Raw genomic sequence first — 21,571 nt, 5'->3', positions numbered from 1 at the left:
GTATATCCATCCAGCACAAGGCAGTGTGCTACATTACAGCAATACAAATACTTGCATTTCAGGGGTTAACAACCATGCATTACAGCTCAATGCTTAATATGAGTGATGGGATATTATCCAATAAGCTACCATTGCTTGTCAACGAGTATCCAATCACAGCTCAGCATGTGGGGTGAGGTTCATGAGATCAGTAGGAAGCTATTCGCATAATCCCAGCCCTAGAGAAGGGGGAGGCAACTAGTTCCCATTTCCTTGTTACACTGAATCTGTAATGAATGATCTCTTATTAAATAATCAACCCTGCAGCTGTTTGTATTAAGGTAAGCAGAAGAAGAATCATTCCCGTGTGTTATAAATCAGAGACGTTGTATTTGTTTTAGCTAATTGCTGTGTTTTGTTACAGTATTGATTGCATACACGTTAGAAACAATACAGTTTACTGGCATAAAGTTTTACTGGTTTCACTGCACATTATGTGTTAGCTTTGCTCACTGTTTGAGATGTGTGTGTAGCTGGCTCTTATGTTTGTCAAATTACCAAAAGTGGGCAAAATAAATGATGACATATAGCCCATGGTCGTTTTACTTTGCATACAGTATTTAACCGTTAATGGGAATCCAATATTTGTATTTAATACCCTTTATTAATAGATCACCTGACAGCAAAACATTTATTATATATTGATATATTTACTGTATTGTCACAGCTATTTAGATAATAATCAATATAAAAATGACCATAGCCTATGTTTACAGACATCCATTCTCTATAGACAGATGTCCTGAATTTTAAGGAAGTGCTTTTATCATATCTCTGCACCTGCTTTTTTATGGTATTTAAAGACATCTAAAGCACAGATACCACAGGTAGGTGCACTTCTCACAAATTACACATTCATGATTTAGATACAATGCACTTCCCATTTGTTACTATAATCAAATTTGCTTTCTCTTGGTATGCTCTGAAACAGCTCCTTTCTGTGTGGGTGTGCTGAGATATGCTCAGGAGAGTGCATGTGGTTTAAGCACTATATGTTTAACAGTAATCTAGATACAAAAATGACAAAAAATCATGTGTGTGTTTTCAATCATATTTTGTTACAATTCATGCCCATAGACTATTTTCATACTCACTTAAAGTGAATGTAAATTTTGATGCTTAAGTGCCCGGTTTTTAAAACTTTGATTAAAAACAGGGGCACTTTAATTCATCAAAATTTACATTTCACTCGTGTTGTGACAAAAAACTTACCTTTTAAACTTGACAGCAGCTGCTGCTTCCTCCGGTCTCACAAGCCATTTCTGATGTCAGAAATGATTGATAGGTCATCCTCCAATCACAGATTCCCCCCCGGGGGATTCAGTGTCTGATTCACTGCTGTGATTGGAGGAAGCCAGATACCTCATTTTAGACCCAGGAAGAGGCTTTGAAATGGGTGGAGGAAGCTGGAGCTGCTGTGAAGATTAAAAAGTAAGTTTATTTTCACAACAGGAGTGAAATGAAAATATTGATGAATTAAAGTGCCCCTGTTTTTAATCAAATTTTTAAAAACCGGGCACTTTAGCATCAAAATTTACATTCACTTTAAAAAGAAGTGCAACCGAATAGGCGTCAGGTAATTCGTATCTATGGCAATCTAAGAAAAAACTCAGTGCTTCATGCAATAATCAGACAAAAGCTTGTGCATTTGCATGTATCTATTTGTAGACCACATAAAAATTTGTATCTTGCAATATCAGATTTTTTTATTAAATATATTAATAAAGAATATGTGAAATTGCTCATTTTTATGTTTTAGTTCTGTATAATAGTTGCAGGTTTCTCAGACAAATAATTAGTACCATAAAACACGTGCAGATCATTTTTCTGTGTGCCCCAGTACTGGTATTTTTAACCTATTACTTAAAGGGATACTAAACCCAAATTTTGTCTTTCATGATTCAGATAGAGCATGCATTTTTAAGCAACTTTCTAATTTACTCCTACTATATATTTTTCTTCGTTCTCTTGCTACCTTTATTTTAAAAAAGCAGGAATGTAAAGCTTAGGAGCCGGCCCATTTTAGGTTCAGCACCCTGAATAGCACTTGCTTATTGGTGGCTACATTTAGCAAACCAATAAGCAAGCATAACCCAGGTTCTGAACCAAAAAAAATCCTGTTTTTTAAATAAAGATAGCAACAGAATGAAGAAAAATTCATAATAGAAGTAAATTAGAAAGTTGCTTAAAATTTCATGCTCTATCTGAATGGTTATTTAAAGAAAAGATTTGGGTTTATTGTCCCTTTAACATCGAATTTACTAGAAAGCTGAAGGGGAATTCTTGTGACCTGATTTGGCACAAATTCGCATGAGCTTGATAAATTATTTTTTGAATAACAATGCCATATAATGTAGCTAGAATATGCTTGGTGGTGGCATAAAAAATACAAGTTTTATTTTCTTGTCTACCAAACATATACACTTCTAGTAACAACATACGTTATATTAATATTTATTGTGGGCCCATATTTCAAGGTGATTTTAAGTGAATTTTACACTCCACTTGATTTTGCAAAGTGTTGAATGTTTGTAACAAAATTTATATACACAGTGCTTAAGAAACATGCACCCTCCCAGAGTCTATCTAGATATGCCCTCATGCAACTTAGTTTGAACAAAGTATACCAAGAGAAAGACCTACAAGTAAGTTGAACTATTTAGCCAACAAATAACACTACTAAATAACTAGTTTGGTGATGGAGATTCTTTATCTTACCAGGAGAGTGAGCATGTCCCCTGATGAACTAACCTACCTGGCAATCCTTATTTGTTCAATACCCGTTGGGTTTCTCTTCAAGAATGCAAGTAAGTAAACTGTAGAAAGCATTTTTTTCAACTAAAGGCAAGGTGATTTGCTGACATTTAACAAAATAACTGATTATTTATAGTGTAAAATGTCATTTTACATAGGAGGCTACAAACAAGTGTTGATCACAATTAAATATTAAAAGTGACATTTTGTAATCAAATACAACATTGAAAGCATTTTTAGTCGAGGTGAAACTTCTTGCCAGTCCCATTTCAGAGAGAGGACAAGGCGCAAAAACCAGCAGCCAAGCCCTGGCTGAAGTTATTACAGTTTATAATTTTATTTAGGTACATTCCAGAACCATTAACCTATGATCAGTCACATTGTGGAACCATGTGGGTTATTCTGATACCAGACATGGCATGTCTGTAATATTTGGTAACCCAGTAAGTTTAAAATAATTCAAGCTTATCCTGAGATCCTATTTTGTCTGGAATTATGTTAGGGATGTGCAGTTGGTGATACCGTTTGCCTATCAGCCACCAGTTTTAGGACGGGGTCTGAGAAGCCTGCAATATTCTTACTCCAGCAAATAAATTAATTTACCCTCAGTTCAATAAAATGTACCCTGATTTTATATAATCACACAAGACTTATAATGAAGTTACCTCAGGATATTATCATGTATTATGTACTTGTGGAGTCCTTACTGAGGTAGCTTGCTGTAACTATTTAAATAGGTAAATACTACTTGCTTCAAGAGATTCTTGTAATTGGCAATATCAACAAGTTGTAGCCTCTAGCCACTGTAGGTTCACAGGCCTCATCAACCTGTAATAAATCTGCCCCAAGGCTATGCTGTAAAAAACACCATACTTGAAGGACTACAAACCTCATCTTTACAACTAATCCTGTATTAAGGATTACTAAAACACCATGTTATCCTAAAATGGGCTCCAAAGAATATCACCATAATTAACTAAGGTTTGACCCAGGCCTTTGAGGACTGCAAAGAATTTAGGATTTCAGAAACACCATTTTCAATCCAGTCAGGTTAAAGATACACTAAACGCGTCCAGCTTTATGTAGAAATTGTGCTTTGTCCCATGTTCCCTTCAGATTCCAAAATTAAAATCTGTAACCTAGATTTTCAAAATGCATAAACCATCTACCTTCGTTAAAGCATTTGCAGGTTACAGAATTAGCTTTTTCGTCTCGCTAGGGAGTGAAAGAACAGCACAATTTTATTCAAAAGCAAGATGGTAAATGACATCATTTTAACCCCTTCACTTCCAGGAATTTCAGAAAAAAAACCTGCCCAAAATAACGTAGATTTTTTTTATAATTTTTGTTATTACTTCATTTAAAGAGAAATAGTCGTTTTTTATTTACCTATCAAAACTGGCCATTGCTTTTTGGTAATCAGAAGGGAGATAACTGCAGCTGCGCACCATACTTCTGAAATTCCCAGGAGTGCATGGGTTAATTAGTTACCTGGCAAGGGTATTATTATTATTGTAGTGAAGGTATTAACCTACCACCTCCCTGATTCTTCCCAATAAGCACACTTTAAATGTTTATTAAGTTATTCATTTTTTAACAGATCTCTAAACCTCCCAATTGTCAGGGAGCAGGCTACCCTGTGTGCAGGAGATGAAACCCAATAGCAAAGAGAAAGTAATCCAAGGCAAGGTACAGATAAGGAAGGTCCAAAAGGCGTGTTCAGGATAATATAGGTCAGTCCAGGCAGAAAGTATCATAAACAAGGGTCAGACCAAAGGTCGAAACCAGGAAGTCAAACAGTAGGAAGGGAATCAGGACAAGCTACAACACTTAGTTATGCAGGTAAACTGGCAGAATAACTCAGCAATAAACCAGGGATCAGACCGGAATTAATACCTACAAAGGCCCAGGAACGCCCCCTGTATCCCGGGCAACAAAGGCCTTGGATACTAAGTACCCAATGAGAAGGCAGAAAAGAGAGGGGCGTGTCACTAAGATTCCGTCACACTGATGGAAAGCACCTGAGACCATCTTCTGTGCACACGGGCGCCCAAACACGCGCACACACACGCGTGCCATGCGCACATGCCCGAAGGCGCAACCGGCACTATCACAGCCGTGGAAGAAACCGATGACGGCGCCCTCCGCCTTACCCATCAGCGAACAGGTAGGGAGGCACCCCTGGTCCCATGTCAGAGCTCCACACCAAGGAGTGGCCTCCGGGCACGAACCCGGGAAGGCCTGTCAGGATGTCTCAGAAGGCACGCACCTTGGCAGCAGCATGTAGATAACCAACAGGCTCCCAGGAATGCTCCTCAGGGCCATATCCTTTCCAATGGACAAGATGCTTTAGACGTCCCCGTCTCCTACGGGAGTCTAGACTATCTTGGACTTCGAACTCTTCATCATTATTCACTAGTACAGGTGGAGGAGGGACTGCCACTCGACTAGGAAAGGGATTAGCAGAAAAGGGTTTAACCAATGATACATGGAAAACGGGATGTATCTTAAGGGAGTCAGGGAGTTGTAGCCAGACATCGTTGATCACCTTGTTGATGGAAAAAGGGCCAATAAAACAAAGTCCCAAGTTTTTTAGTTGGCCATGCTAAACGAAGGTGTCTGGGATCTTACCACACCTTATCACCTACATTGTAAGTGGGGAAAGATTTGCGTTTACAGTCAGCCTGAATCTTTTGTTGCTGTTAGGCAATGGTTATTTGCGGCGTAGAGCTCTAAGGTTGCGTAAATGGGTGGACACATCAGGCACAGGAATAAGAGATGGAAGGTCAGGAAAAGAATGTAGATGGTACCCGTAGTTTGCATAGGAGGGGCTCAAGTCCGTAGATGAATTTCTTTGATTGTTGTATGCATATTCAGCAAGGGGTAAATGTTCTTTCCAATCATCGTGTAGATGGGACGAATTGCAGCAAAGATACTGTTCAAGGGTCTGATTGGTCCGTTTGGTCTGCCTGTTGGACTGGGGATGGTAAGCAGAAGACAGATTATGTGTAATATGAAAACTGTGACAGGATTGGGTACAAAAGCGGGACATAAACTGAGATCCTCTATCAGAGAAGATAGAGGTTAGAAATCCATGGAGACGAAACACATGTTGAATGAATAGTTTAGCCGTGTGCTGAGCAGTAGGTAATCCCGCAACAGGAATAAAATGTGCAATTTTCATACAGCGGTCAACTACGACCATGATAGTGTTGCATCCATGAGACAGTGGTAACTCAACAATGAAGTCCATGCTTATCTCTCGCCAAGCATGGGTTGATATGTTTAAGGGTTGTAATAGACCGGCAGGTTTTTTACGGTGGACTGCTTGTTTCGAGCACAAACTGCATGTGTTGACAAAAGATCGTACATCAGAAGATAGAGAAGGCCACCAAAACTGACGTTGGATAAGTTCAATGGTGTTATGAACACCTCTATGACCAGCCAGAGGATTACCATGATGATGTTCCATGATGGGTACACGTTGGCTAGCAGGGACATATATACATTGTTGGTGGTAACGAAGACCATGATTCTGTGGGAACTCTAACACTGGCTTGTCTGATCAGCCTTCCTGTTTTTGACCCTGGACAATAGGTCATTTGTAACTCAAAATGGGAAAAGAGGGCCCATCTTGCTTGACGTGGTTTTAACCTTTTGGCAGTGCATATATACTTAAAGTTCTTGTGATCAGTATACACCACTATGGGATAGATGGCACCCTCAAGCAGATGCCTCCATTCTTCAAGAGCTGTTTTAATAGTCAATAGGTCTCATTCTCCCACATTGTAGTTTCTCTCCACACTGTTAAGTTTTGGTGCAATGAAAGCTATAGGATGTAGTAGATTTTTTTTTTTATTTTTTTATTTATTTTTTTTCTCCCGTCTTCTGAGAGAGAACAGCACCAATGGCCACTTTAGAGGCTTCAGTCTCGAGGTAGAACGAAGATGAGGTATTTGGTTGTGCCAAAATTAAGGCTCGAGTAAAGAGGGATTTGAAATGAAGAAACGCTTTTTGTGCGGCAGTATTCCATTCAAAGGGTACTTGAATCTTGGTGAGTGCAGTGATAGGAGCACAAATAGAGGAAAAGTTCCTGATAAATCTTCAATAGAAATTGCTGGACCATGCGCTTATTTTGTGGGGTAGGCCATTCAAGGATGGCTTTGATCTTTTTTTGGATCTATTTAGACTTGTCCAGGTGAAAGGATATATCCAAGGTATTCAATGGACGAGACCTCAACGCGCTTTTCTCGAGTTTAGCGTATAATTTGTGGAATCGAAGACGCTGTAGGACAATTCTCACATGACTCATGTTCTGGAAGTGTTTTAGAGAATATCAATATATTGTCCAGATACACGACCAAAAAGGTATCAAGTAGGTCCCTGAAGACGTAATTGATAAAACCTGGAACGTGGCAGGGGCATTGCATAGCCCAAATGGCATGCCCTTTCTTAACACGATTGAGGTTATAGGTCCCCCTCAGGTCTATCTCCTTCCCCTTCTTCTTTTTTTTTTTTTTTTTTTTTTTTTTAAATAACTTTATTTATTCAAGAAGAGTAATTCAAGAGCTCAGAACATTGTTAATTATAGTTACATTATTAATTGGATCAGACATTAATACACATTATCGAGATATTGTCCATTCTGTTCAAAAGGTATTGAATACGGGATGTCTTAAGTCCCAATATTAGATGACAGATGTGTTGTCACTCAAGATTCTCCTCTTCCTTTTTCCATTTTAATAAAATTAACTTAACAAAACAATCTGAGTTATACAAAAACATAAATAACAGCAATATCATAAATGAACAAATATCTTACTCGGAGCACCACCAGACCACCGACCGCAGATACGCCTGGACAAATAACATGAAGGGATGAATGGGTAGGGCACAAGAAAGAACTATATCCAGGACAGAATTTACTGGTACTATTGCTCTTGCTGCTCTGAGCTACACCATTTACCTCTTAAGGTTTTCAGATAATACAAATAGGCTGTTCCGAAATGGGTAAAGCATTCTTATCTTTTAACATCATTTGGCAAATAAGGTAGGTATGCTTCCCATTTATTGAGAAATCTTCTTACTCTATTTTCTATGTCTCCCTTTACCCTCAGGTCTATCTTAGTGAAGAACTGGGTATCTTTCACCCTATCTAGTAGTTCAGAGATAAGACTAAGTGGGTAGCGATTCTTAACGGTGATGTTTTTAAGAGCACGGTAGTCCACACAAGGCAGAAAACCACCGTTCTTTTTACCTACAAAAAAGATGCCTGCAACTACTGGTGACAGGGAAGGGCGTATAAATCCTTTGGCCAAGCTTTCCTCAATGTACTCCTTTTTTTTTTTTTTTTTTTTTTTAACACCTTGGTTTCAGGCTCAGAGAGGTTATAAAGTCGACCACGAGGAAGCGGAACCCCTGGGAGGAGATCAATGGGGCAATCATATGCTCTATGGGGTGGTAATACATCTCCTCCGTTCTTCTGAAAGACGTCAGCAAAGTCATGGAATTTTAAAGGGTAGAGATGTTGTAGTAGCAGCAACCAAGAGAGTAGAGGGATTTACTTTAGGAAGAAGACAATCAGATGAACATTAAAGGGACTTAAAAAATAATTGTCCGGTGGTCCAGTTGATCTGTGGGTTATGTTTGCGTAGCCAAGTGATACCCAAGATGATGGGAAATGGCGCTGATGGAACAATGTCCCAGATGACAACCTCTTGATGCCGATCTCCAATACGTAGTACCACTGGTTTTGATTCCTAAGTAACTGGGCCAGTCTTAAACTACTGCCGTCTAACATGTGAAGTAGGGAAGGCTGTTTCTTTTGATGTATAGGAATGTGTAATTGGGATGCTAGGTTGACATCCAAAAAACAGCTGCTGGCACCAGAATCAATAATAGCAGAAAGTTCAATGACGTTCTCGTCCAGCTGCGGGAAAACGGAAATGACAAGGTGAGGAGAGGAATTGTAAATAGGCATATTAAGACAGGTGTCTTGGGCTGACAACATACCTGTAATTGGTCTAAAGGGGCATTCCTTAAGAACATGACCAGGTTTAGCACAGTATAAGCAAAGATGGAAGTTCCTTCTTCTGGCTCTTTTTATATCAGAGCCCGATTTGCATGGGTCCAGCTGTATCACTAGCTCCAGTAGTGGATGACAGCACAGGAACAGGAGACGGAAGGTAGTCTGATCGTCTAGGTAAAGGTGTGACATTCTGTCTCTCCTGCGTTCTCTGCTGAAAGCGACGATCCAATTGAGTTACCGACCCATTCAAGGTTATCCTTGAGTTGGTCAGAAAGACCTATGCGAAATTGGTCGATGAGGGCCACCTTGTTAAGTTCTGTATCAGAAGCCACTTCTCTGAACTCAGAAATGTAGTCCTCCACTGGTCTCCCCTGCCTTAAGGATCGTAAGGTACCTCAAGCAGTTGAAGAGCGTAAGGGATGGTCATAGAGGACATTCATAGCAGTAACAAATGATTTCCAGGTATTGAGGGCTGGATTGTCCCATGTCTGAGGAGGGCCTGTAAGTAATGAAATCGCGGTACGCACTTAATATAATCAGTTGCATAGGTGCGGGGTTTCAAGGAATATAGTAATTCACAGGAAGTAATAAAGGCTCTATAGTGTTTGCGGTCTCCAGCAAATTTTTCAGGTAAAGCAATAGCTGGTTCGCTAGTAAGAACTTCATACCTATGTGCTGGAGCTGTGGAAGGTGTAGCAGCAGTGAATTGTTCCCGAGTTTTAACTTGCTGCAACATGACTGGTTTGTAATTCCTGAAGCATTTGCGTCATGACTGCCAGCTGTTGCGAAAGGGATGCAATAGTATCTGATGATCTTCCGGGCTCCATGATAGGCTAAGTTATTATGTCAGGGAGCAGGGCTACCCTGTGTGCAGGAGGTGAAACCCAATAGCAAAGAGCAAGTAATCCAAGGCAAGGTACAGATAAGGAAGGTCCAAAAGGCGTAGTCAGGATAATATAGGTAAGTCCATAAACAAGGGTCAGGCCAAAGGTCAAAACCAGGAAGTCAAATAGTAGGAAGGGAATCAGGACAAGGTACAACGCTTAGTTATGCAGGTAAACTGGCAGAATATCTCAGCAATAAGCCAGGGCTGGAATTTATACCTACAAAGGCCCAGGAACGCCCCCCTGTATCTCAGGCAACGAAGGCCTTGGATACCAAGTACCCAATGAGAAGGCAGAAAAGAGAGGGGCGTGTCACTAAGATTCCTCACATTGATGGAAAGCACCTGAGACAATCTTCTTCGCACACGCGTGCCCATGCGAGCACGTGCCTCGAAGGCGCAACCGTACTGCCAGGCGCTATCACAGCCACCACGGAAGAAACCTATGACGGCGCCCTCCGCCTTACCCATCAGCAAACAGGTAGGGAGGCACCCCTGGTCCCATGACACCAATGGTCACCGCTATCTTAGTTACTGGCAGCTGATGCCAGTACCCAGTTTACATCACTTTGTGTATTTTAATTAATTTATTAATACATTTTTCTTTGTATGTAGTGTAGGGGTATCCTCTCCCCCTCCAAGCGACTGTGTGTAGTGCCCCTCCCTTTATCCCCTTTGCTGCAGTGTAGGAACCTATCCATCCCTCTCTCCTAGTAAATTATTTTCTGTAACGTAGGGAACCCTCTCTCCACACTGTGTCCCTGTCTGTATTTGTGATCTGTCTTCATATGGTAAAGAGAGCACAATCAATGATTCCTTACCATATCAATTCAATTACCCTGGCTGCACTCTCCGCTGTCAAAGCTGACAACAGGGACCTCAGCATGTGCCACAGTGTTGGACGCAGGTACTAAGTAAAAACAGTACGCTGGGCAAAGCACTGTGTGACGTAGTACCTACATCCATTTAGTGCAAGGGGTCAATTTATTTGTCAGACAGAGAACAGTTAAATACATAGCTGCATAGTTTGGTGGCCACTTGATGTGCAGTCTTTATCAGCTCAGTTGTACAATAATAATTGGAGACACTTACTTTTCTTATCCAACAATACAGACCCAAAATGCTAGACAGGTTTTGCTCATACTCAAATTCTCCTATACACTGCAAGTTACTCTTTTGTTTTGTCTCCCTTAAAGTGATGTTAAATTTTAGACTTTAAGAATGTTGCAATTAAACATATATATTAGTGTATAAGCAAAACCGCATAATTTTTTTTTTTATTGTATATATTTTTATAATAAAAGATTTATAATCCTACTTGGTATCTTCTGTTCCTCTACCCCCCTTCATTTCCTCTTTTGCCTGGGCTGTGACAGAGAGAGCAGTTCCACCCACTCTCTACATAGGCATCTTAAGGGCTGGACTTCAAGAGTTGAACATTGAATTAGAAGCATTACTATAGGCACGGAATTTTTTTTTTTAATCTATCCGTGAAAAAAGCTAATATAAAAAAAAAAAAATATATATATATATATATATATATATATATATATATATATATATATATATATATATATATATTTAAAAGGCACACACATACTATTTTTTTTTTTTTATGGCAAGGATTACATATATGGCATTTGATTTGCTAAAGTTTACCATCACTTCAATGTAATAGGGTAAACCAGCTACATAGAATTTGCTCATTTTGCCTAATGCAATGTGCTTTAAAGGGACACAATACACAATTTATTTTTTTCCTGATTCAGATAGAGCATGTGATTTTATACAACTTTCTAATGTATTTATATTGTCTAATTTGTTTTGTTCTCTTGATATCCTTTGTTGAAAAGGATACCTAGGTAGACCCTGGAGCTGCTGATTGGTTGTTGCACATAAATGCCTCATGTTATTGGTTCAGCAAATGCATTAACATCTCCCAGTAGTGCATTGCTGCTTCTTCAACAAAGGATACCAAAAAATAAAGCAAATAAGATAACATTAAATTGAAAAGTTGTTTAAAATTATATTCTTTATCTGAATCATGAAAACAAAAATGTGGGTTTAATGTCCCTTTAAGTCTTAGTATGCTTTGTTGGAAAGCAAAAATAGCTTCAGAAACAACAATGCCCTACTGGGAGCTAGCTGGTGATTGGTGGCTGCACACTAATGCCTCGTCATTTGCTCATGCAATAAGTTCAGCTAAATCATTGATGCTCCTTCAACAAAAGAATACCAAAAGAATGAAATAAATTTTGATATTAGAAATTGGAAAGCCATTTAAAATTGGATGTTCTAACTGAATCATGAAAGGAAAATGGCTGATTTGAGTGCCTTCTCCCATTAATAATACAGCCTTGTTCTAGTCCCTCCAAGAATATTCTCTGCATCCCTTGGCAGTTAACAACACAAACAGACCAAGTGACTAAAAGGCATTAATTGCAGTCCTCAGAACCCTTAGGTTAATAATGCAGCAAAAAAACAGATACGCTGGAACTGGAATCTTGATCAGTAGGATATTTATTAGGCTGTCAAAAAATGCCTGTGGTTAATAAGCCCGATCTTGTCTATATTAATCCTTAAAACCAGCTTGTCAGTGCCTTCTAAAGACTGAAGAACACCACTTGTGGAGTTAAGCTGTATCTCGCTAGCCTTTAACCCCTTAATGACCACAGCACTTTTCCATTTTCTGTCCGTTTGGGACCAAGGCTATTTTTACATTTTTGCGGTGTTTGTGTTTAGCTGTAATTTCCCTCTTACTCATTTACTGTACCCACACATATTATATACCGTTTTTCTCGCCATTAAATTAACTTTCTAAAAATACCATTATTTTCATCATATCTTATAATTTACTATATAATTTTTTATAAAATATGAGGAAAAAATGGAAAAAAACACACTTTTTTTAACTTTGACCCCCAAAATCTGTTACACATCTACAACCACCAAAAAAAAAACATGCTAAATAGTTTCTAAATTTTGTCCTGAGTTTAGAAATACCTAATATTTACATGTTCTTTGCTTTTTTTGAAAGCTATAGGGCCATAAATACAAGTAGCATTTTGCTATTTCCAAACTACTTTTTTTCAAAATTAGCGCTAGTTACATTGGAACACTAATATCTTTCAGGAATCCCTGAATATCAATTGACATGTATATATATTTTTTTAGAAGACATCCCAAAGTATTGATCTAGGCCAATTTTGGTATATTTCATGCCACCATTTCACCGCCAAATGCGATCAAATACAAAAAATCGTTCACTTTTTCACAAATTTTTTCACAAACTTTCGGTTTCTCACTGAAATTATTTGCAAACAGCTTGTACAATTGTGGCACAAATGGTTGTAAATGCTTCTCTGGGATCCCCTTTGTTCAGAAATAGCAGACATATATGGCTTTGGCATTGCTTTTTGGTAATTAGAAGGCCGCTAAATGCCGCTGCGCACCACACATGTATTATGCCCAGCAGTGCAGGGGTTAATTAGGGAGCTTGTAGGGAGCTTGTATGGTTAATTTTAGCTTTAGTGTAGTGTAGTAGACAACCCAAAGTATTGATCTAGGCCAATTTTGGTATATTTCATGCCACCATTTCACCGCCAAATGCGATCAAATAAAAAAAAAAACGTTAAATTTTTCACAATTTTAGGTTTCTCACTGAAATTATTTACAAACCGCTTGTGCAATTATGGCACAAATGGTTGTAAATGCTTCTCTGGGATCCCCTATGTTCAGAAATAACAGATATATATGACTTTGGCGTTGCTTTCTGGTAATTAGAAGGCCGCAAAATGCTGCTGCGCATCACACGTGTATTATGGCTAGCAGTGAAGGGGTTAGTTAGGAAGTTTGTAGAGAGCTTGCAGGGTTAATTTTAGCTTTAGTGTAGAGATCAGCCTCCCATCTGACACATCAGACCCCCTGATCCCTCCCAAACAGCTCCCTTCCCTCCCCCACCCCACAATTGTCCCCACCATCTTAAGTACTGGCAGAAAGTCTGCCAGTACTAAAATAAAAGCTTTTTGGGGGGTTTAGGTTTTAAAAAATAAAAAATAAAAAAAATTCTTCTGCTGTGTAGGACCCCCCTTAGCCTCCAACCTCCCTGATCCCCCCCCAAAACAGCTCTGTAACCTTCCCCATCTGCCTTATTGGGGGCCATCTTGGGTACTGGCAGCTGTCTGCCAGTACCCAGCTTGCACAAAAAAGGGCTTTTTTTTCTTAGTTTTTTTTTTCTGTAGTGTAGCTTCCACAAACCCCCACCACCTCATTGATCGTTTTTTTTTTTTTTTTAACTGATTGCCCTTTTAAACCTTCTTTATTTTACACCTTTTTCTGTAGTGTAGCGGTTCCCACCCGCTCCCGCCCCCGCCCTCCCGTGTACGTGCGCACGTCCGTGCGCGCCCCCGGGCATCCCCGCCCACGATCCCGCCCCCCTCCACATCTCCAGGGCCATCGATGGCCGCCTCCCGGTACTGCTCCCACCCACCAACGAAGGAAGCCACCGATCTCCGGTGCAGAGAGGGCCACAGAGTGGCTCTCTCTGCATCGGATGGCTTCAAAAGGTTATTGCAGGATGCCTCCATATCGAGGCATCACTGCAATAACCGGAAAGCAGCTGGAAGCAAACAGGATCGCTTCCAGCTGCTTTCCACACCGAGGACGTGCAGGGTACGTCCTCAGGCGTTAACTGCCTTTTTTTTGAGGACGTACCCTGCACGTCCTCGGTCGTTAAGGGGTTAAGGACAACACCTGACTTTGAAAATTGTGTGGGATTTTGTAGATGGGGCTTTTTTCTTTTTTTTTTAAGAGACGTAGAAGTTGGAAGGGCCATAATTGTAGAAAAATTTGTAATTTTAAGACTATTGACCCTGCATTACTGTGTGTTTAACCCCTGCAAAGGAGTTAAACACAGCACACAAGTACTGCTCGGCACATGCACAGCACTCCAGGTCCAAAGCGGAACGGTCACTGATCCAATCAGAAGCACTGGTCATATGAGCTACTAGTGCAGCTCATTGGTTCAGCTCAGGACCAGCAGTGCACCGCAGGTCCTAAACAGAACTTCTACTGTGCGTTTAACTCCTTTGCAGGGGATAAATATGCAGTAGAGCAGGGTTGATGGTCAGAAAATTACATGCTTTAACGAATTTGAGAATGCAATTCTTTTTATAGTGGCCCATTAATTGCATATTATTTAAACACATTTCGTCACTTTTTATACTCCGATATAAGCAGCTCATGTACGGTCCTAGTGCTGACTGGTGTATACACATTGTCTGCTAGATAACCTATTTCATGAAAGCTTTCTTACCAATCAGTAGCTAAGTATGCACTGAAATCAGCACTTGTGATGTCTTGGTTTTGGAATTCTTGTTGTTTATTTAAACTGGGACATACTTAGAGGGACGATGTTTACCTATAAACTAAGTATATAAGACAGTCATCTCCAATTTTTTTTTTTATTGTTTAACCCTTTAATGACCAGAGCACTTTTCCATTTTCTGTCCGTTTGGGACCAAGGCTATTTTTACATTTCTGCAGTGTTTGTGTTTAGCTGTAATTTTTCTCTTACTCATTTACTGTACCCACACATATTATATACAGTTTTTCTCGCCATTAAATGGACTTTCTAAAGATACCATTATTTTCATCATGTCTTATAATTTACTATAAAAAAATTTATAAAATATGAGGAAAAAATGGAAAAAAACACACTTTTTCTAACTTTGACCCCCAAAATCTGTTACATATCTACTACCACCAAAAAACACCCATGCTAAAAAGTTTCTAAATTTTGTCCTGAGTTTAGAAATACCCAATGTTTACATCTTCTTTGCTTTTTTTGTAAGTTATAGGGCCATAAATACAAGTAGCACTTTGCTATTTCCAAACCATTATTTTTTCAAAACTAGCGCTAGTTACATTAGAACACTAATATCTTTAGGAATCTCTTAATATCCATTAACATGTAAATATTTTTTTAGAAGACATCCCAAAGTATTGATCTAGGCCAATTTTGGTATATTTCATGCCACCATTTCACCGTCAAATGCGATCAAATACAAAAAATCGTTCACTTTTTCACAAATTTTTTAACAAACTTTAGGTTTCTCACTGAAATTATTTACAAACAGCTTGTGCAATTATGCCATAAATGGTTGTAAATTCTTCTCTGGGATCCCCTTTGTTCAGAAATAGCAGACATATATGACTTTGGCGTTGCTTTTTGGTAATTAGAATGCTGCTAAATGGCGCTGCGCATCACACGTGTATTATGGCTAGCAGTGAAGGGGTTAATTAGGTAGCTTGTAGGGAGCTTGCATGGTTAATTTTAGCTTTAGTGTAGTGTAGTAGACAACCCAAAGTATTGATCTAGGCCCATTTTGGTAATATTTCATGCCACCATTTCACCGTAAATGCGATTAAATAAAAAAAAAAACGTTAAATTTTTCACAATTTTAGGTTTCTCACTGAAATCATTTACAAACAGCTTGTGCAATTATGGCACAAATGGTTGTAAATGCTTCTCTGGGATCCCCTTTGTTCAGAAATAGCAGACATATATGGCTTTGGCGTTGCTTGTTGTTAATTAGAAGGCCACTAAATGCTGATGCACATCACACGTGTATTATGGCTAGCAGTGAAGGGGTTAATTATGTAGCTTGTAGGGAGCTTGCAGGGTTAATTTTAGCTTTAGTGTAGAGCTCAGCCTCCCACCTGAAACATCAGACCCCCTGATCCCTCCCAAACAGCTCTCTTCCCTCCCCCACCCCACAATTGTCCCCGCCATCTTAAGTACTGGCAGAAACTCTGCCAGTACTAAAATAAAAGGTATATTTGTTTTGTTTTTTTAGCATATTTACATATGCTGCTTTGTAGTATCCCCCTTAGCCCCCAACCTCACTGATCCCACACCAAACAGCTCTCTAACCCTCCCCCTCTGCCTTAGCGGGCGCCATCTTGGGTACTGGCAGCTGTCTGCCAGTACCCAGTTTAGTAAAAAAAGGAATATTTTTTTCTAAAAAAAAACCCTTTTCTGTAGTGTAGCTTTCCCCACCAACCTCCCACAAGTTGCAGATCACTTAGAAACTGTATTGAACATTTTTGTTTTCTTATTATTTAGAGCTATTCTCAGATTTTTTTTCTGTAGTGTAGCTTTTCCCTCCCGCCCCCGATCCCGCCCCCCTGCACATTACACCACGCATCGATGGCCGCCCACCCGCCTCCCAAGTTCGCTCCCACCCACCAACGATACCGGCCATCGATGTCCGGTGCAGAGAGGGCCACAGAGTGGCTCTCTCTGCATCGGATGGCCATTTAAGGTTATTGCAGGATGCCTCCATATCGAGGCATCACTGCAATAACCGGAAAGCAGCTGGAAGCGATCAGGATCGCTTCCAGCTGCTTTCGACACCGAGGACGTGCAGGGTACGTCCTCAGGCGTTAACTGCCTTTTTTTTGAGGACGTACCCTGCACGTCCTCGGTCGTTAAGGGGTTAAAAAAAAAAAAAAGATAAACCCTTTATTACCCATTCCTCAGTTTTGCATAACCAACACTGTTATATTAATGTACTTTTTAACTCTTTGATTACCTTGTATCTAAGCCTCTTTTGACAGTCCCCTGATTACATTGCTATTTATTTATTTTCTATTGACTTGCATTTTAGTCAATTAGTGCAGGGTCATCCACAACCCACAGGCGTGAGCACAATGTTATCTGTATGACCCACATGAACTAGCAGCCTTCTGTTGTAAAAAGCTAATAAAAAGCATGTGATAAGAGGCTGTCTGCAGTGGCTTAGAAACAGGCAGAAATTTAGAGGTTTAAGGGTGTAAAGTATATTAAAGTGAAGGTCAATTTTCATCAATGAGTGCCCGGTTTTTAAAAATACTTTTAAAAACAGTGGCACTTTCATTGATGAAAATTAACATTGCACTGGATTTGAAGAAATACTTACCTTTTTAGTCCTGCAAAACCGGATCAACGATCTCAACCTCGGTTCCTCTTGACTGACGTCAGAAATGACGAAAACCGGCTTCCTCCAATCATGGCTTGCACCCTAGAGCGTCCAGCTCGTAATGCCTGGCTGTGATTGGAGGAAGCCAGTTTCGTCATTGCTGTGGTCTACAGCAGGAAGAAGAAGGAGGGGGGATCGTTGATCCGGCTTTGCAGGAGTAAAAGGTAAGTATTTCTTCAAATCCAGTGCAATGTTAATTTTCATCAATGAAAGTGCCCCTGTTTTTAAAAGTATTTTTAAAAACCGGGCACTCATTGATGAAAATTGACCTTCACTTTAATATAATAATGCTGGGGAATGGGTAGTAAAGGTGTTATCTAACTTTTTAAACAATAACAATTTTGGTGTAGGCTGTCCCTTTAAGCTACATAGAGGAAATGTGGTGATTAGTAGAAGTGTTATATTGAGTCTCTTGTGCTAGGTTATAAAGATTAATCAGAGTGTGTGTTTACCAGTTTGGTGATTTTAAATACTCCATATGCTCAATACATATTTAAAAATGATGTTGCTAGTTTTTCTACTAATGTATTTCTCCTTCTCGCCAGGTCCGCAAGTTAAGCAGTTGGGGGGAGCTGCAGTGGGACTGTTGCTCACACTGATAACCTGTCAGATACACGTCCTGCACTCTGTTGTAACTATCATAGGGATATGGCTCATCCTAAAGCTTTCACCCAGGTAACCCTAATCACAATTGTAGATCTTCTATAAAGATACAACTTGTAATTTAGCAGCTTGGTTAACCCTTTCACTGCCTGGCAGCATTGCAATTGTATCAGCCAAGTTCAAATAGCATATTTGTCCTACGATGAGTGTGTACTGTAAAATATTTCACTGTTAAATGTGTTCCCACTTATCGAGTGTGTCAGAATGTTTACAAGTAGCTAGTTTTGCCTTTATTTTGTAATGCGCCATTTACTTGTCAAAACTTCCACATATACTGAAAATGTCAATACTAAAGTAATGGCTATAGAAAAGCTATGTAAACGAGATGCATCACAAATAATCCCCCCCGTGGGAGATGGGAGAGATTGAATTTAAAGCTGGTGCAGAAACACTCTTTAAAAAGCTGGGTTCTCTCAGTGAAATCTAATCTCTTAAAGGGATTTAAACTCATTTTTTTGCTCTTATGATTCAAATTCAAATCCATGCAGTTTTAAACAATATTCCAATTTACTTCTATTATCTAATTTGCTTCATTTTCTTGGCAGCAATACAATACTGTGAGCTAGCTGAACACATTGGGTGAGATAATACCATGAGGCATATATGTGCAGCCACCAATCAGCAGCTCCTGGCCCTACCTATGTATCCTTTTCAACAAAAGATACCAAGAAAACAAAACAAATTAGATAATAGAAGTAAATTGGAAAGTTGTTTAAAATCACATGCTCTATCTGAATCAAGAAAGAAAACCATTGGGTTTCATGTTCCTTAAAAGGGCATTAAACCCTGTTACTTTATTGGGTTATTTATAACTATCATTAGCTGAGGAGGTTAGATAAAAAGAACAAGGCTGTAAAACTAGGGATACCTATATTACAATGATTTTTTTTTAATGTTTAAACAACTAATATAATTAAAGAAATTACGTCTGCATATTTATTTTATGGCTAAACTTTTATTTGAATATATTATTATATTTAGCAATTATATAGGGCTAGATTACAAGTGGAGCTAAACCCATACTGCAGGGGGCGTTATCTTGCTCTGTAGGGCCAAAACCTTTTTTTTATTGCGTTTCCTATACTTTGTAATGTATTTCTCAGTTAGGGCTGTTAGCACATTCATATTACAACTGGTGAGTTAAGAGTCCTGAAGAAAACCATTATCGCTTGCTAGTTTGGATAACAAAACACATGAAAATGCTATGGAAATAAAGGATTTAAAGGGACATTAAACCCAAATGTTTTCTTTCATGATTCAGATAGAGAATACAATTTTAAACAACATTCCAATTTACTTCTATTATCTAATTTGCTTAATTCTTCAGATATTCTTTTTGAAGAAATAGCAATGCGCATAGATGAGCCAATCAAATGAGGCATCTATTTGCATCCACCAATCAGCAGCTACTTAGCCTATCTAGATATGCTTTTGTGTTAAAAATTGTATGCTCTTTCTAAATCATGAAAGAAAAAATTTGGGTTTCATTTTGTTTGTTATATTTAGGCTTGATACTTGAAACAGATTTATAAATGGGAAAAAAAAGGATTTGTGGTAGAATTAAATTAATATAGTATATGATAAGGGGCAGGGCAGGAAAGGGGTCAGAGGTGGTTTGTGTGCATGTGTGAAGTGTCTTGTACTTTAGTTTCATCAAAATGGTATAGCACAGAACTATATAAAGGACTTCACTACTTGAGGAGATTTCTTTCACAAAATTCATGATGAATTTTACTATGAGGGAATTAGTGCACTAATTCCCTATCTGAAATGCAGATATTGAGTGATAAAAGATACATTTGGACTTGTTAATTCAACAAAACTAATAACATGTTTGCACTCCATTTGTAATTTAGCCCTCAGTGATTTAATGCCTCTGGCTGAATAATAAATTATACTTAGCCCTTATTCCCTAAATAAATCTATTTTACGTGATTACATTTATCTAGATTTATTTTGTTTTTTAGATGCAACAAGGAAATGTGCAATTCAATTTCTCTTGTTAAGTGTATCCAGTCCACGGATCATCCATTACTTATGGGATATTAACTCCTCCCCAACAGGAAGTGCAAGAGGATTCACCCAGCAGAGCTGCTATATAGCTCCTCCCCTAACTGCCATTACCAGTCATTCTCTTGCACCCAACGAATAGATAGGATGTGTGAGAGGACTGTGGTGATTATACTTAGTTTCTGTCACACCCGTATGCAAATCTGAAGAAAAGGAAATAATTTTTTAGTATCAATGGTTAGACCTCAATTGCCGAGACAAAATAGATGTATATTAGTGTAGCAGAAAGTTACTGAAAAATACAATGACAGGATGTATCTTCAATTGTAACACCAAGCTGTGATTTCTATAATGGTGGTGTAAATAGTATTACCCTATAGCTGCCTCATGTGCAGAGGAATGCACTGAGGGAATGCAGCAGGGAAATCGGTTTTACACCCCAGAGGTCAGAATAAAGAAAAATAGGTAAAAACAAAAATAGAATATGATGCACAACAACTATAAAGAATATTCAATAGTTAGTGCAACAATTAATTAAATGAGGTGTGATTGGAAAAAATAAAAATAAAGTATTATAGGAATATATCAATGTTGAATATTGTCCAATTAGCTTAAGAACTGAATAGGACTGAAATATTGTTGCAGCATACCACAGCAGAATTAATTATGAAGATTAGATTAGGGGTGACCGGAAGGGGAGGAGTTAGCAGCAGCTACCTGCATGCTAGCATCTTGCTCTACTGCGAAGGGCATTATCGACCACCCCCCACCTGTGCTTATCCTTGGCCAGAGAGAAGCTACCTGGTCTGGATACTTTTTACAGAAGCCGGTCCCTAACAGCAGACAGACTCAGGTGCCGAGTCGTGACGCCAGGCGGCGTTCCTACACAATTTTATTTTGCTATGGGACAGATAATAATCTAATAAACCCGTGGAACCATCTCAGGCTTACCACCAGGAAAGAGAGGGGAGATATTGCTGCTGCGGGCGAGGCGGAGATCTTGGAGGTGTCTGGGATTGGCGGCCCCTCCACCAATTGCGGCTGTGTGTCTACCCCGGCAGAAAGATCTTGGTCCGGTAGGACGGCAAGGTACCCCAGACGGTGACGTCCTTTGGAGGCGTGTCCTGGCCAGAGCGTGAGTCGGAAGCAGCTGAGGTTCACGGGCGGGCCTGG

The 21,571-nt window shown here is 39.3% G+C and overlaps 1 protein-coding gene across 3 annotated transcripts in view; it reads left to right on the top strand.

Moving 5' to 3' along the window:
• Positions 1–208: 208 nt before the first annotated feature.
• MBOAT7 (membrane bound O-acyltransferase domain containing 7) overlaps positions 209–21,571 on the top strand; it is an 86,468-nt gene continuing 65,105 nt past the window's right edge. The window contains exons 1-4 of one of the 3 annotated variants that reach the window (XM_053690733.1): positions 223–320; positions 756–866; positions 2,761–2,846; positions 18,271–18,400. In XM_053690733.1, the coding sequence (XP_053546708.1) occupies positions 2,771–2,846; positions 18,271–18,400 (206 nt within the window). In that variant the 5' untranslated portion in view covers positions 223–320; positions 756–866; positions 2,761–2,770. Of the gene's footprint in view, positions 321–755; positions 867–2,760; positions 2,847–18,270; positions 18,401–21,571 lie in introns of all 3 variants that reach the window. The other 2 variants (XM_053690734.1, XM_053690732.1) reach the window with 2 other exon arrangements.

This window comes from Bombina bombina, chromosome 8 (assembly GCF_027579735.1).
Source record: "Bombina bombina isolate aBomBom1 chromosome 8, aBomBom1.pri, whole genome shotgun sequence".
Lineage (NCBI taxonomy): Eukaryota > Metazoa > Chordata > Amphibia > Anura > Bombinatoridae > Bombina > Bombina bombina.
Note: the sequence above shows the minus strand (reverse complement) of the source record. Positions and strands in the feature narration are given on the sequence as shown.